This window comes from Pteropus alecto, unplaced genomic scaffold, assembly GCF_000325575.1.
Source record: "Pteropus alecto unplaced genomic scaffold, ASM32557v1 scaffold60, whole genome shotgun sequence".
In the NCBI taxonomy this organism is placed as follows: domain Eukaryota; kingdom Metazoa; phylum Chordata; class Mammalia; order Chiroptera; family Pteropodidae; genus Pteropus; species Pteropus alecto.
The window spans coordinates 6,003,024-6,018,970 of NW_006430726.1; the positions used below are offsets into that span (position 1 = coordinate 6,003,024).

Below are 15,947 nucleotides of genomic sequence, written 5' to 3' on the forward strand. Positions count from 1 at the left end.
TAAAATACGTGTCAAGTGTCAGTTTCCGTCGAAGGAGCAGACTTTAAATTCTGCTTTATGAGGCTGCTCACGAGGTAACGAAGCTGCCCTCTCCAGTTCAGTGTGGTTCCCGCTGCCTCGTGCGATCCAGCGTGTGGCCTTTGAGAGGGTTAATCAGACGAGCGTGTGGGTCTCCCCGCTCACAGCCAAGGTCGCTGACGGTGCAGTTACAGAAAAGTCCTCCAAAGAGATGGGATGGTGAGGACGGAGGGCTGAGGGGGGCGGCTTGGAGGGAGGAGGAAGGGGGAGGAGGCGGGACCGGGCGCCCAGGCGGGGACTGGAAGTGGTAGCCGCAGGGATGTGGGAGCCGGGCAGGTTTTTCTTTTTCTTTCAAGATGACAGGAATTTCAAACGTGTGTCTTGCTGATGGGAGCGATCCAGGCGTGAGGAACGGGGTTGCTGGCCTAGGAGATTGTGGGATCGTCGCAGGAACGAGTCCAGGCAGGATGGGAGCAGAGGGAGCAGGAGGGGGCAGCCACAGACGGCCCCGCGCGGACCCCATGGCTTCGCACCCCCGGGGCGGTGCAGGTCTGTGAACCGGAAGAGCAGAGGCTGGGAGGGCCCGTCCCCACCCACGCAGGGCAGCGGGGCTCACCCACCTCCTGGGACCAGCATTTCTGTCTCAGGAAACTGTCCTGACCCTTCTTCAGCGACGCTCAGTGGAGCAGGGCCTGCTCTCGGGACCCTGAGGGGAAATGCGTGTGTCGGCCCCTCACACAGGCAGGGAAGCCCGTCTGCCTGGGGGAAAGGAAGAACTCGCCCGGGGTGTGGGATGGAGCGACTGGAGGCACGGACTTGACGGCCACCAGGACCCCTCCCCGTCCGCCGTCTCCTCTCCTCTCTGCGTAAGGGTTCGTGGGGTTCATTCACTTTCCCCGACTTCCTTTCCAAGGAAACAGCCAGCGGAGGCCCGACCGCGCACATGGAGAGGCCGTGTCTGTCACACTTATCGCGTTGTCAAAACAGCACTTAGACGGAGGGCGCACGTGGGCCACGTGCCTCCCCCGGATCGGCCCCCTGCGGTCAGGGGGCCGGGGTGTGCAGCAAACCCCACAGCTCCAGTCGGAACCACGCAGCGGGGCTGGCGAGCAGAAGGTTTCTCGGGAGAAAGGGAAGGGTCCAGGGCAGACAAAGAACAGGCGGCCACTACGTGAGTGGACCGGGGAGGACGCACGCGTCTTTGCCCGGGCACGGACTTCCTGGCGAGCCCACAGAACAGTAGGGCTGAGTGTTTAGAGGATACGCACCCCCTCCCTCTGGCGGACTGGCCATGTGACTTGCTTTGTCAAAGGTGGGGGAGCTCACAGGTGCGACTCAGGCTTGAGCTGGGCTCCTGTGGCTGGGCCTGCACTCTGTGCTGCCGCCTCCACGGGAACAGTCCTGTCGGCCACTGGTCCCACAGGAGGGAGACGCAGGTGGAGCAGGCCTGGGCCTGGTGCAGGGTGGCCCTGGTCGCTCGGCCCTGTCGGCCGTGCGCCGCGGGTGGGGGCGTGGGAACGATCGTCCATGTGCCGTGTGGAGTTCTGGGCGTTTATTACGGGAGCAGCTGGTGCTGAAGTGCTGTCCCCAGTCACTGCCCCGACAGCTTGCAGGCCCGACCCTCTGCACTGCTGCCGATCTCGCTGAGAAGGCTTCACCTGCCCAGGCCCGAGGCGCAGACGGTGGCAGTGCTTGCAGGGGTGACGTCGCCCTTCTCCGGTCTGCTCAGGGGTCCTGCTGAGCGTCCCAGCAGCCCCCTCTCCCCCAAAGCCTGTCAGCCCTGTCCCCTCCGCTCCCCTCCAGTCGGGCCCATAACCCTGCCGAGGCCCCGTCACCTCCCACGGAAATCCCTTCCTCATGGATCAGTCACGCCAAGTTTGCTTTTGTTTTCGTTTTCCTGAATGAATGGACAAAAAATTTTAATACAGGCTTCACAAAAGGAAGGTACGCAAATGGTCAACAGATACAAAGAGATGCTCAGCCTCATGAGTCGTGAAGACACAAATTAAAAGCACGATGAGATGTCACTGTGCACTCACGAAACGAACACTAAGAGACCACAGCACCAGTGTTGGCAGGACGTGGGGTGCTTGGGCCCCTTCTGTGTTGACCGAAGCACAAAATGGTACCATCACTTTGGAACAGAGTTGGGCAGTTTCTAAAAATTAAAGCTCAACCTTACCAAAAAAAAAAAAAAAAAAAGCCCACTCACACGACCTGCAGTTCCACTGCTGGGCACGTACCCAAGCGAGGCGCCCATGCTGCGTGGCCGAGTGCAGGCCCTGGGCCTCTGCGCCTTGCCCCGTGGGGAAAGTGTCCTGAGTTCCTGGCCGCCACAGAGAGTTGCCCTCCGTGGGCCCGATGCCACTCGCCGTCACAGGCAGCACACTTCTGCTTCCTTCTCTTGGGTTGATCCCTTTGCCATTTCATTTAGGGTAGTGGAAAAGTCCAGCGCCCTCTGCCCGAATCACTCGAAGGTCCTATTCAAGTCGGCATTTCTCGTGGACTTCCCCCGAGGTGACATTTGGGAAGAGAAGATTTTGCTTTCGCTTTGCTGAGTGAAACTTGACAGAGAAACCGGTTCAGCTTCTGCCGCGGCATCGGCCTGGCGGTGGAGTGGACCATATGTGAGTTACGTGGCGTCGGCGGGGCTGAGAGCAAGTCCAGCATTGTCTGTCGTGCACAGCTCTGTGCTGGGCCTTCTGAGGGACAGAGATAAGTGAGGCGGCCTCTGCCTGGCAGCGCGGCCGGTCTGCAGTCGAGCAGAGGGTCCGCCATGCGAAGTGACACTGAGCTTTGCTACTTCGCAGGCACAGACTGCTGCGGGGCGCACGCTGACGGCTGTCCTGGCTCGGGTTTGGAGACACGGTGGGAAAAGGAGGGGCCACGCTCCGGAGCCGGGGAAGCCCCCGGGGTCAGCGTCCAGCCAGAGCACCCCCTGGAGTGTGGGGAGGAGCTCCCTGAGCTGGTGGATGAAACGAGCACTGGGTGTTCCAGTAAGACAGGGTGCGGGAAGACTGGGCTGAGCGCACACCTGCACACAGGTGCGCAGAGGCCGAGGGGCGGATCGGTGCATCGTTACATGGTGCGCTCGGATGCTCTGTCTGCGTGGGACCACGCACGGTTTCGGCCTCCCCCACTCCTTCCTCCTCCGTCTCCCCGTTGCCGCTACAACCTTAGCTTAAACATCCTCCCCCACGCGCCACGTTTGTCGACACGTGTCCTTCCCTCCCGGCCTCGGCTCACGACCAGGTGCTCCTGCCCCCAGACGCAGCAGGACGACGGGGGGAAGCCCCGCTTGCTTGTGCCCACAGAGGATTTCCTGGAAGTTCGTCTCCTCAGATAGAAAGCCCGCTCCCGCCAGGTGCCCTGTAGCATCGGGCCACTGGCTTTCTTGATGGGGAGCGGGCTGCCCCCCCTGATCGTCCAGGCTTGGCCCGCTGGAGCAGAGGAGAGGACAGGCATGCAGGTGGCTTCTTGTGCACATCGTGCCCTCCCCCCCGCGTCACCACTGAAGACCATCGTCCTCTGCAGAGGACTTGCCCTGGCCGGGCCTCAGAGATGAGACGTGGCCGTGCTCAGCTCTGAGGAACGAGGAGCCAGGGCTGGGAGTTCCCCTGAGCCGCCGCCTCTGCAGCAGCCGAAACCCCAGCGAGGAGCCAGGGCTGGGAGTTCCCCTGAGCCGCCCTGAGCCGCCGCCTCTGCAGCAGCCGAAACCCCAGCAACTTTCCGCCCAGGCTCCACCTCTGGAGAAAAAGGAAGTTGACCTCAGTGGGGCCTGTGAGGTCACGCTCCCGAGGACCCTTGTCTCAGCGGTGGGACCCTTTGGCCACTCGTCAGCCAGGGATGTGTCGGGGTCCTTCCCTCGTGTCCCCATCAGAACTGACCCTCAGTCAGTCACTGCCTTCTGCTCCTTCGTTGGAGCAGGGGGTGGGCTAGTGACAGAGGCCCGAGATCTACCCCTCAGCCCACGTGGGACACTTCCGTCCCCAGAGGGTGCAGGTCCGGGGGTAGCCTGGTGGCAGTACAGCGGGCGGGCTGGCTCCGGAGTGCTCCCTGGGTCCCCTCAAGATCGGAGCTGCCTCCCTGACTCACCATCCCGAGGGATTGTGCGAAGGTGGCGCTGGTTAAACCGCACGACCGTGCAGGTGACCTTGCATGTAAGTCGCACGCTGTGGCAGTTTTAAAACGTGGCCACATGTTCTTCGACGCCCCTCTCATCAGTAAAAGCGGGCTGTTTGCTCCCCTCGCCTCCGGGCAGGCGTGTGACGGCTTCTGCCGGCGCGGTGTGACAGAGATGTGAGCTCTCAGCTGGTTTAAAAAAGGCCGTCTGCCTCCTGCACGTGTCACGGGAACACTTGCTCTTGGCACCTTGAGCCACCACGTGGGAAGGGGAGCCGGGAGTTGCTCACCGTGCCGGAGAACCGTGCGGCGCCCAGCGGTTCCGGCCCAGCTGCAGCGGGCATCCCAGCCACCCCCAGGCATGGGGCAGAGGCCGGCCCCCCTTGGAGGACCCCCGAATTTCACGCCCGTGGGCAGAATGTGTGGGGTGGTTTGAGCCTCTGTTCTGGGGGCTGGTTTGGCGGGAGTGGCAGGCAACCGGCACCGGGCACAGATGCGGCAGGTGGCGTCGGCACGGCAAGTAGACCTGAGGCTGCGGGGCGTGCGTGTGATGACAGCTGCCACGGGGCACGTCACCGCTGGAGCCGCTCCTTCTTAGCACGGTCCCCGCCCTCGTCACCGTCACTCTCGTGGGAAACGCTGCTGGCTCCCCGAGCCCCTGGCAGGGCTCCACGCTTCTCCGGCAGAGCCCCGTGGGCCGAACGGGCACGGGAGCGCCACAGTCAGAGAGCTGTGCAGACACTGGGAGACCACGTGCCCTCAGGCCCGCTGCATGGCCTTGGCTTGGGTTCCAGGAGGGCCCCGCGCTGAAGCTGTCTTGCAGCAACGTCCTGCAGCTGCTCGCTCCGCAGTCCCTCCGACCCCCGGCGACGTGGAGCAGTCTCCCCTAGACCGGATTCTCCAGGGGCAGAAGCTTCGCCCCCACACCTCACAACCCCAGCGCTCGGCCGCAGCTTATGGAGTAACCGAATACACGTTTGGCTCCGGACCTTACCCTTTCTGGGGCAGCCCCCTCCCCAATCTCACACAAAATTCCACATGTGAACAGAGTGGCTCGGGTTGGGGGACGATGTCCGGGTCCTTGTAGCCCCATAGACAGGCCCTGGTGCACACGGACCCCGCTCACAGTGAGAACGGAGACTGCCCTGCGTCTTCACGCCTGCTTCTTGGTCAGCCGCTTACCTCCGTCCCACCCTCCCCTGCAGCCCGCCTCGCTCCTCCCGGTGTTTGTTTTGCAAAGATCTTGCCTTTCTGTCTCCTGTCCATCTGTGAAAAGGGATTATTTGGGAACTCTCCAAAATAAACGAAAGCCGACCACACTATTTAAGAGTTTTTAAAGCAACTCCTTTATGGATCCAGCAGGTCAGGAACATAGACCCCAAACGTGCTCGGCCCCAGTGTGATCTGAGCACATTTCACCGATCCAGCAAGGACCAGCCCCCTGCCTTCCCGGGGTCCAGGCTTGGGCATCGGCAAGAGAGAAAAGAGGGCGACCCTGGCATTGCAGCTTTTAAACTGCACGTATTACTATTGTTCTAGAAACTCACCGCCAGGAAGTGCGAGGGAGGAGGAGACAGGTTCCCCATCCTCTCCGTGGTTTTCATGACACGCGATGGCGATCCGAGGTGGAAAGCTGCCTGCTCTTGGCTCCGTGCTCCCGCGGGCCCGCGGGCGCAGTCTCGGAGGGAGCGGGAGGGCTTCCCCGGGAGGTCTTGGAGAAGAGGCCCGGCCACATGTCCGTGTGTGCCTTCGCTCTCTGCAGGTCCCATGCCGGTTCAGTGCTCCGAGAAGACGGTGCCGGGGGAGAACGCGGCGGGCGAGTTCTCGGGGTAAGTGCCGGGCGGGAAGATGGGCAGGGTGCTGGAAGCAGCCAGGGGTGCTGGAAGCAGCCGGGGGCGCCGTCCGCCCACAGCGCAGGGCCGAGCTCGCGGAAGGAGAGAAGGCAGGGAGGCGGGAACGGAGAGCCCGGGGCTGCGGTGCAAGAAGCTAAGACGGGCCCCACAAAGCTGAGACGGTTCTGGGGTCAGAGTCACCCTTCAAAGGAGGCTGGCTTCCGGGAGCACCCTCCGCACCGGCCCTGCTCGGCCGTGCTCGGGGGTCGGCCTGCGGTGCAGCCCGTGGGGGTGCGGAGCGGAGCCGCGGGGGCCCTGGCCAGCTCCGTCCTGCGGGAGGAGGTCTGAGAGCGCGTGCGTGGGCGCACAGTGCCCTGCTAACCAGCACGCCAAGCAGCTCCGCTTCTCCTTGGCTCCTTGGCAATAGTTCAGAAATACAAGTTGTGTGTGACTTTTCTTCCCGTTTGCAGCTCTTCATTAGACCCTGATGCAAAGAACCCGTCATTCCACACGTGGACAGAAAAAGCCAGCGAAGCGGTTTCTCCAGGGACGCCGAGAGGTCTCCTGTTCCCCACGCCTGCTAGCAGCACCGGCCGCCGGTGTCGTCCCCAACTGCCGTAATCGCCATGTGCCTGGTGAGACCTGAAACCCGCCCCAAGCCCCCAGCACTGCCCTTAGCTGGTAAGTTCGCCGTGTCTGCCACCTTTGCCAGAATGGCCGGCAAAGCTGATGAGACAGCAGGTGTGCACTTCGCTGCACTTACTCACGCCCTTGTGGGGGAGCCTGGTCCGTCAGCCCGCGAGAGAGTGACGGACGCTAGCGTGGACCGAGCGGCCACCTGGTTCCAGGCGTGGCCGTTCACTCACCTCGCTGCGGCCCTCCGAGGTCTGCACTGTCTCACGTTCCACACCCAGGGCACACGGGTTTGGCTGGGGCCACATCGGGGCCCTCTGCCTCCAAGCAGAGTGCTCTTTCTGGTGCCCTAATTTCTCATCCGCACGTTGGGCAATTCCTGAATCAAGGGCGTCGGGTTAAAGCAGTGCTCTGTTTTCTATCTGTCAGAAGTTCTAGAGGAAATAGGAAGTAGAGACAGGAGACACCCTCCTCGCCTCCCCCTCCGCGTCCCTGCCCTCCCCATTACCCAGGCGTTTGAACCTCCATTCCAAATTTTCATTAATCTACTCAGGCACTGGGCTGCGCCTAAGACTTCTTTTTGGCAGGTCGAATCCACATAATATAAAACGACCCATTTTAAAGCGAACAGTCCAGTGGCGTTCAGTACATTCACAACGCTGTGTCACCCCCACGCTGTATGATGAACCCCCAAACATTTTCATCACGCCACGAAACCCTGTGCCTCGTGAGCAGTTCCCGGTCCCGCCCCGGGGCCCCAGCAGCCACCCGTGTGCTGTCTGTCTCCGTGGCTTTGCCGATTATGAACATCTCACGTGTTGGCTCTCGTCACCTGACGCTTCTGAGATTCATCCACGCCGTAGCGTGTGTCAGCACCGTATTCCACGGCTTGTGCATCCGTGGGCGGACCTGAGGGTCATCGACACCTTTTGGCTGTCGTACCCAACGCCGCTGCGAGCATCGGTGTTTAGGATTCGTCCGCGCTCCTGTTTTGTTCTTTTGGGGACGTGTCCTTACACGCGGACTGGCCGGTCGTGCAGTACGTCTGCGTTTAACCTGCTGAGGAGCAGCCGGGCTCTCACGCAGCCGCGGCACGCTGCTTCCCACCGGCCGCGTGTGGGGATTCCGGTTCCTCCACATCTCTGCACTCAAGACCAAAAGCTGAATTAACAGCTGGCAGGATGAGGAAGTGGCCTGTCAGAGAATTTTCCTCTTTCACATGAGGAGCTTTTACTTTCACACACAGAGCCTACCCACGAAAGTACCTCGCGGGGAGGAGACTGCGTGATGCAAGCAGAAATTCCGCCAGCCCCGGGTGTCACTGTGGGGCACGTCCCGCCGCGCTCTGAGCTTTGGCTTCAGATTGCCTCAGCCGCTGCCCGGGGAACAAGCTCGAGAGGGAGAAGGTGATGGACCGCGAGTTCGGCTACATCCACACGCTGGCCCAGGACTATCTGAAGCACGTCCTGCAGATACCGCAGCCCGGGTCTGGGCCCAGCAGAGCTTCCAGGGTGTTACAAGATGTGGCTTTTTCCGTCCAGAAGGAAGTGGAGAGGAGTCTGAAACCGTGCTTGGACAACTTCGATGTTGTGTCCGTAGAAACGGCCAGAAGAATATTCAATCAGGTGATGGAGAAGGAGTTCGAAGACGGCGTCATCAACTGGGGGAGGATTGTGACCATATTCGCCTTCGAAGGCATCCTCATCAAGAAACTGCTCGAAGAGCGGATGGGCCCAGACGTGGATCCTCACCAGGAGATTTCTTACTTCGTCGCCGAGTTCATAGCGAAAAACACGGGAGAGTGGATACGGCAGAACGGAGGCTGGGTATGTGCGACGGAAGTCGTCTTCATTGTTCTTTCCCTTGGAATAGGAATGGCGTTTCCTTGCCAGTTAAAAGAGTGTGGCTTGTATTTTCAAACACCTCTCTAATCCGTTTTCAGAGTCGGCAGGGCAGAGCCTGGTCTAGAACTTAACGTTTGCTGGGGTCGTCATGACAACAGAGACTTAGTGCCGGAAGAGTTGGTATTAGACACTGTTGTATTTAGGTTATTTGTTATGTTGCAAAAGGCAGGTGCAAATTTTTGCAAGTTCGGGGCTTACAGATAGATTTTTTTCCTAGTTTCCTAATATAACAAATTCTGGCTGTTCAAGCTTATTGATAAAAAAAACAAGGTACTGCACCACCACCAGAAAGAAACTTTATTCAAGAATTTCCAAATAAAAATTCACGTTATTATTAATGCCTCAAAAAGCCAGGGTCACGTGTGGGGCCTGTGTGAGAACTCGTGTTGATCAGGGGCCTTTCGCAGCAGATAACGTGCTTCATATCCCAACACAGTGAATATTTAGCTTTTTTAAAGCCTTGTGTCCCCATGGATCCTCTCCCCAAACCCCCAATCCTGGCCTGCCCTTCCTTCTCCCCAGAGGTAACCAGTTATCAATTATTTTACATGCAAAACCTTGCTATTAACTACAGCCATAGAAAATATGCCTAGTCCTGCCTTGGAAAATTTTTTCCCACGTATAAATAGTGCACTCTGCTTTTTTTCAACCAAGGCTATTTAAAAATAGTACTTTTTAAGGAGTGCTGCATACATGCTGTTGTGTGCAAATGCTGTTGAATGTCTGGCCTTTTTGGCCGGTGGATATTTAGGTTATTTCCAGAGTTGACTCTCACGAACAACGCTTCGTTGACTGTCTTTGTTCATGTCTTCCCGGTGTGTGTGTGTGTGTTTTTCTAAGCTGGATACCGGGATGTGGAATTACTGGCATGGTGCACGTGTATTTTTCAGTTTGTTGGACCCTTGGCCTCCAAAGCGTTTCTACCAAGTAGCAACCCCATCACCGCTCGGCGGGGTGTGAGGACGGCTCCCTGGCCCCGGCTGATTCAGACTACCTTGTGGCCATCTCATCAGTTCCCTATTCTGTCGGTTAAAAAACATGTCTCATTATCTAGGTGTTTAATTCTTGTTTCCTTGATTACCAGTGAGGTTGAGCATCTTTTCATATTGAGCATCTTTTCGTATTGAGCGTTTCGTATTGATCAATGGTTTATGGACCATGGGCAGTTCTTACTGAGGGAATTGCCTATTTATATCCTTTGCCCATTTTCCTATCAGCCTTCTTCTCCCTGATTTGTAGGAATTCTTTGAATAGTCTAGATAGAAATTATTTTTATATAGGTAGCAGATGTGTTCTAATTCGCTCTCCATCTTTTAGAACCGTAGATGTCTTCAGTCTTTGTAAAAGTTTGAAAACTTGACGTACTCACATTTCTCATTCTTTTGCCTTTTGTCTGAGGCTCTCCTGCGTAATGATGGGGCTCATTGTAACCACTCCCCCGGCTCAGTCACCTTTTCTTCCTGGAACTCTTTTTCTAATCCAGACTGGCTTGGGGTGAGGTGAAGCATGTGAGGTATTAAGTCATGTTTCCTGCTGCTGGCTGTGGGCAGGGGTCCCGAAGGGCCCGTGGGAAGCTCAGCTGTGCTGTGTAGCTTTCGAGCGAAGGCAGACATTCCCTAGCACAGAGGCCCACGCGTGAGCCTGGAAAGAAATGCTCATTGGTAAGGGCTCCCTGTTCTGGACTCTTCCCAATGCCCAGTAAAGTACCTGGGACACAGCGACAGCAACGTTACTTAAAAATATAACTTCTTAACAATAAATGGTGTGAGCTCCTGGAACTCGTGATCAGCAGAGGTGTGGAATTGCCTCTGAGAACTTCTAGAAGCGTCCTCATCTTTCAGGGAGGCACGGGGGTAAGTGTGAGTGTGGCAGGGGAGCCTGCCTCGGGAAGACGTGTGTGCACACGCACACGCACACGCACACCCAGCCTTCGCAGAGTCCTTAGACAGAACTCACGCTCTCGACTTTGACACCTGAGTAACTCAGGTGTGAGGCGGGACGGAAACACTCTAAAATGTCATTTCAAAAGAACCTCAACATTCCTTTCCTGGCGCACATGAGACCTTGAGTCAGGACACACTGGCCGGGCAGACTGGTGCCTTCTCTCACGGCGCTGTTGACAGATCTGCTCAAAGGAATAGACTTACTCTGGAATGATTCATTTCGGGGGAAAGGGCACAGTCACATGCCTGTGCTGCTAGAGTCAAGTAGCCCACAGGAAGACAAGGACAGTAGAGAGGCATTTTGCAACTTATCAAGACACCAGCATTAGCTTCTCTTTCCACTGTCCTGAAAAAACTCTCAAAACACATGACCGATTACAAAGCACATGCTCCATCGCCCTGTGAATTGTCCACATTTGCTTGCCACGGACTCCAGCTACAACTGGAGAATACCCTTTATTTAAGTAAATTGTAAATGTGCCCAGAGACCTCGTGAAACTTTTGGCTCAAGGACGTGGGCTGTGGGGACAGTGCAGACAGTCACAGCGCCCGCTCTGCAGCAGCAGGACCTGCGTTCCTTACTAGGCCGGAGCACTCACTACCTGTGTGATGACACAAGCCCCTTCCCTTCTCCAAGCCTCATTTCCTCCTCCGGGAGACGGCTGCCATCTTCCTCCTGGGACCAGTGAAGGATGCAATCAGTTCGTTATAGATAAAGCACCAAGAACAGTGTCTGCAAATAAATACTCCATACTTGTTATTATTCACAGTAGTGTTGCCTGACGCTCCCGAATACATTTAATCGCCATCAATTATATGGTCAGCTACAGTTCGATGTTTGTCACCGTCTAAAACGGATGCCCTCGAGGCAGTGTGGATGCCCGCTCTGCACGGCGGGATTCGTGATTCCCGAACTCATTCTTTCTCATCTCATCGGCACGCTCGACGTTCCGTCCCCTTCCCATCCTTCCTTCTTCTGTTTTCTGTTTCTCGTCTCTCTTTTTATGCCTCTTCCACTTTACCATCATTGCCTCCCGTCCCCTCCACGGATCTGAAGCGCGAGGACGGCTGGGCGCTCTCACGGTCTGACGGGAGGGCGCGAGCTATCCTCCAGCTGCTTCAGCATTCCGAGGCGAGGATGGCTCTCAGGAACCATTAGACTGTCCCCGAGGCGATCGGTTCATCTCGCCCCAGGCGGCTGTCCCCCTTCCCCGCTGCAGGAAAGCAGCCCCGTGTCCGCGCCCGCGCTGGGGGAGAGGGAGGGACACGCAGCCTGAGCTCCACCCGGGAGTCAGGTCCGCGCCTGCACGTCGTGCTGGGCGTCGGGCGTGTTGCATAGGAGGCGCCCCACCAGTTCCCGTTGATGGACCGGGCGACGCGACGCCCCCGTGACTGACATGATGTGATGTGATACCGTGGCAATGATACCCACCTTCGAAGGGAGGTCAGAAGACTAAAGACCGTTTCTGGAAGAGTGCTTTGTAAACCGTCAAATACGGTAACACGATGGAGTGTAGCTCGGAAAGTCCAGGAGGTTTAAATATGTAATTCTTAAAGCCACTCTAACACTGAAAGAAAACCCCTTTGAGAGCGGGGACGTGCAGTCGGTTGGTGCTCTCTGAGCAACCAGCGGGTGACAGCCTGAGTCACGAGGAGCATGATCATCTTACTCTAAATGATGATCTGGTCCATTTGAGGCAAATAAAAGGACAAAAAGAGACATGCAGGTAATTGACGTAAGTGTTCAGTTTGAGGAAGACATTTCCGAAAGATGTTAAATCTAGCAGTGAAGTGATACAATCTAACATATTCTGGCAGAGCCTCTGATGACAGATTTTGGGGCCAAATTCTTCTTACATTTCTTTTGAGTTTTCACATGAGATTTTAACTCGTTTCACGGAACATCCGGAGCTATGTCACTCGGGTGTCCCCTGGGTCCTTCAGGAAAGCTCCCTAACCGCCAGTTCTGTAACTCTGGGCGTCGTCCCCAGCTCAGCTCCCTTCAGTCCGTCTGTGGATCCTGCCGCCTCTGCCCTTGCCCTGCTGTGGTCCATTCTCCACATAGCAGCCAGAGTGATATTTCACGGCTTGCATTAGACCACGTCCTGGCCTGATGAAGACCCTCCCAAACCCTGTTCATCCTGCGAACTCTGCAAAAAGGCAGAGTCCTGACCACTGTGCACGAAGCCCGCCCAACGTGACCTGGTCCCTGTGCGCCTCTCGGGGGGCGTTTTCCGTGAGCCCCTCTCATCCAGCCTCTGGGTGAGCCAAGCACGCTCTCTCTCCCCTCGGGGCCTTTGCGCTTGCCGTTGCCTCTGCCCGGACTCTTCTCCCCCCAGGAGTCTGCATGGCCCCCTTCTCCCGTCCACTCAGGTGTCTGCTCCAAAGCCACGTCCCGACAGGAGTCCCCTGCACCCTCCCATTTCAGTCCCGCACTGCCACCCTCCCCGCTGGGCCCTGCTCTAATGCTCCGTGACCGTCCGCACGGCTGGACACCACATTCCATGTTCACTTGCTCTCATGTCCGTCGTCGGCCTCCATAACGGGCATTTAGGCTGTGACGGTAGTTTGGCAAGTGTTTGTTTAGCAAGTGTTTAGTGCACCAGTATCTCCCAGCATGTGCTCGGTGCTCAGTCACCGAGTACGTGAATGAAGAAATGAACGCGTGATCGCTAGAGAAATGGGAGCAAGCTGCGGTGTCTCCCCGCAGCTGAAAACAAACTCCCAAGGGGCTTATTTTCTTTGCATTATGATACAGGATGTTATTTTATGCTTTCGGCTTTCTTGAAACCAAAGTAGCTGAATTTAATAAACTATTTCCAGAAACAACCAGATCTGGGCATCCTTGTATAAATACTACACTACGGACGGCATAGCGAATGCTTTTTTGTATATTTATTTTTACATAACGGTTTTAAGATACAAATAGCATCATTAGAAAATATTTTCGAAAGAGGAAAAATCACGCCCACCACCCGAAAAAGCTGCATGCAGACATTATATGCAGTTACAGTTGAGATATATACAAGAGTGTCTTCCTGCAACATCGTGTTAGATATTTTCGACCTCCCACATGTTCCATGATAGCATTTCTAATGTCTGCAGCGTATTCCACCGGGGTTAAGTGTCATCATTTACTTAACCAATTCCCAATTGTGTGAGCGTACGTCAGTCACCACGTCAGTATGGGTGCAGTTACACTACTTACCAATGAGTATAAGTATACATAAGTCACAGCAGTTTTACCAGCACTGGGTGGTGCCACTCAACATGATTCTGAGGGTTTAATAGACTCAACATAACGAGGCCAATTTAATAGGTCTAGAAAACAGTAAGGTTGTAGAAAAATGTGGATTTATTGAACAGCTAGTAATATTGAATTTTTTCCCACGTACTTGTTAATGCTTTATATTTCTCTTTTTAATAGTCTTTGCCTTTCTAACTATTAAGGCCTTGATTTTTCTTGTTTTTTCTTGATTTTTCTTGATATTTGAATGAACTCTTTCATGGTAAATGTTAATCTTTTCCCAGTCTGTTCTTTTCGTTTTTTATAGGTTTTTTTTAAAACTGATATTCATATAGCTCCCCTTTTTGCCTTGTTTACACTTTAGTAGTTGAATGTACATAAGATGCCATGTTAGCTGCTCAGTCAGAGCAGATGGTGATCCCTGACGTGATCACAGACATTGCTGTTGGCTGCCCCATCAGTGCGGGAGTTTGTCACCGAAGGGGTGTGTGGCCGGAGTGTGCGTCTGGGCAGCAGGGAAGGTGAAGACCGAGAGGAGCACGTGTAGGAGCACGTGTGGGAGCACGACTCCGCGGTCAGAAGCTGGCTTTCCTGGGCAGCCTTGAAAATGGGAAATTCCCCCGACTGGTGTCGATCTGCCCCAAAAGCCATTCCAAGATGCCACAGAGCTTTCAAGTGTCTTCGGACTGCAGGGACATGCTCGGTTTAGTTTTAGTCACACGAGGCCGTGTACTACGTGAAGGCATCTATAACCCCAGAATCTGGAGCTGGCTCGCGGCAGAGCAAATGTTTACTAGATGGACATTTCAAAAAATTATTTTAGCAATTCTCTAATCCTTTTGGTGGCGATGCGGAAGTCTGTGGAGTGAACAGAACAGTGTTTGCATCCCAGACAGGTCTAGGCACTAAGACGTGGGGTAACCTTAGGTAACTTTTTTCTGGCCTCAGTTTCCTCGTTTGTCAAAATAAAAGAGGGCATTAGGCTGGCCGATCTCGGAGGTACTTTACACTGAGGATGCTCTGTAATTTGGAGTCGTACATTAATTAAATAGCCCCCAGTCCACACTATATCTGATCAAAAAGAGAATGAACCGCAATAGAGACAAACAACCACCTTTTCATAGCTTGGAGGCCTGGGTTTAACCTAGCGTTATTACGAGTTCCGATGACTCAGCACGTTAGAGTTTACAAAGGTGCGTATGTCGATGCCAGACAGCCCAGAGAGGGGAGCAAATGACACACTGTCCTCTCGAGCGCTGCTGTCCAACGTGGCAGCCACTAGTCTTGTGACGCTGGGCCGTTGAAATGCGGCTAGCCTGTCCTAGGATCGGCCGTGAGCACGAAGTACACGTCGGACTGTAAAGCTCTGACACCAAAAACGTCAAGTATCTCAGAAATTTCATAGCGATTACGTGTTGAAATCATCTTATTTTAGACAAACGGAGTTTGAAAATTAATTTTGCCTATTTCTTTTCCTTTTAAAAATGTGGCTGCTAAAAAATTAACGTGACATATGTGACTCGCACTGTGTTTCTGTTGCACGGTGCTGCCCTAGAGTGGCCTGGACTCGGAGATAGAACAATGAAGAAGACGCACAGAATAAAATTAGCGAAAGAACAGAGGGGATTAACCCTCTGCATTATTTAAATGACAGTTTCTTTGCTTTTTAATTGCAGGGGATTTCCTCTCCACTGATTTTTAAAGTGTTAAATTTATTCTCATAGGAAAATGGCTTTGTAAAGAAGTTTGAACCCAGATCTGGCTGGATGACTTTTCTGGAAGTTACAGGAAAGATCTGTGAAATGCTCTCTCTCCTGAAGCAATACTATTGACCGAAAAGGACACTCTGTATTGCGAAACCTACCTAATTTTCTGGACTCTTACAAGAGGTATTGCCAACATGTACTTCTACTTCTAAACAACTTCGATGACGCAACCTGACGTTCCAGCTACGGAAATTTTATTCCCATTTTAATGAATAAATCATATGTATCTGTCTCTGTGTAATGTGTCTTGCCTGGGAGTGCAGCTGTGGGATAAGCTCGAGACAGGGGACAGGTATTGAGTTAAGGGGATGAGGACCTGGAGGGCGGTATCTTTTCTGCCCCGTGGCGGATTTTCTTAAGGGCGTGCCTATTACCCAAGCCCTTGTCTGTGTCACTGGTCTAGATTGCACAGTCAAGTCTGCTCCCCACTTCCCTCTCGGCCCCGTCCTTCCCGTCAGCCCCAGAACCCCGGATGCTTGGTT

The 15,947-nt window shown here is 54.9% G+C and overlaps 1 protein-coding gene across 9 annotated transcripts in view; it reads left to right on the top strand.

Moving 5' to 3' along the window:
* LOC102896489 (bcl-2-related protein A1) overlaps positions 1 to 15,695 on the top strand; it is a 44,869-nt gene extending 29,174 nt beyond the window's left edge. For 3 of the 9 annotated variants that reach the window (XM_025050173.1, XM_025050174.1, XM_025050175.1), the window contains 4 exons: positions 5,903 to 5,969; positions 6,443 to 6,653; positions 7,193 to 8,431; positions 15,424 to 15,695. In XM_025050173.1, the coding sequence (XP_024905941.1) occupies positions 8,015 to 8,431; positions 15,424 to 15,531 (525 nt within the window). In that variant the 5' untranslated portion in view covers positions 5,903 to 5,969; positions 6,443 to 6,653; positions 7,193 to 8,014 and the 3' untranslated portion in view covers positions 15,532 to 15,695. Of the gene's footprint in view, positions 1 to 96; positions 238 to 374; positions 515 to 5,428; positions 5,766 to 5,902; positions 5,970 to 6,442; positions 6,654 to 6,686; positions 8,432 to 15,423 lie in introns of those variants that run through there. The other 6 variants (XM_025050176.1, XM_025050170.1, XM_025050171.1 and 3 more) reach the window with 6 other exon arrangements.
* Positions 15,696 to 15,947: the final 252 nt, after the last annotated feature.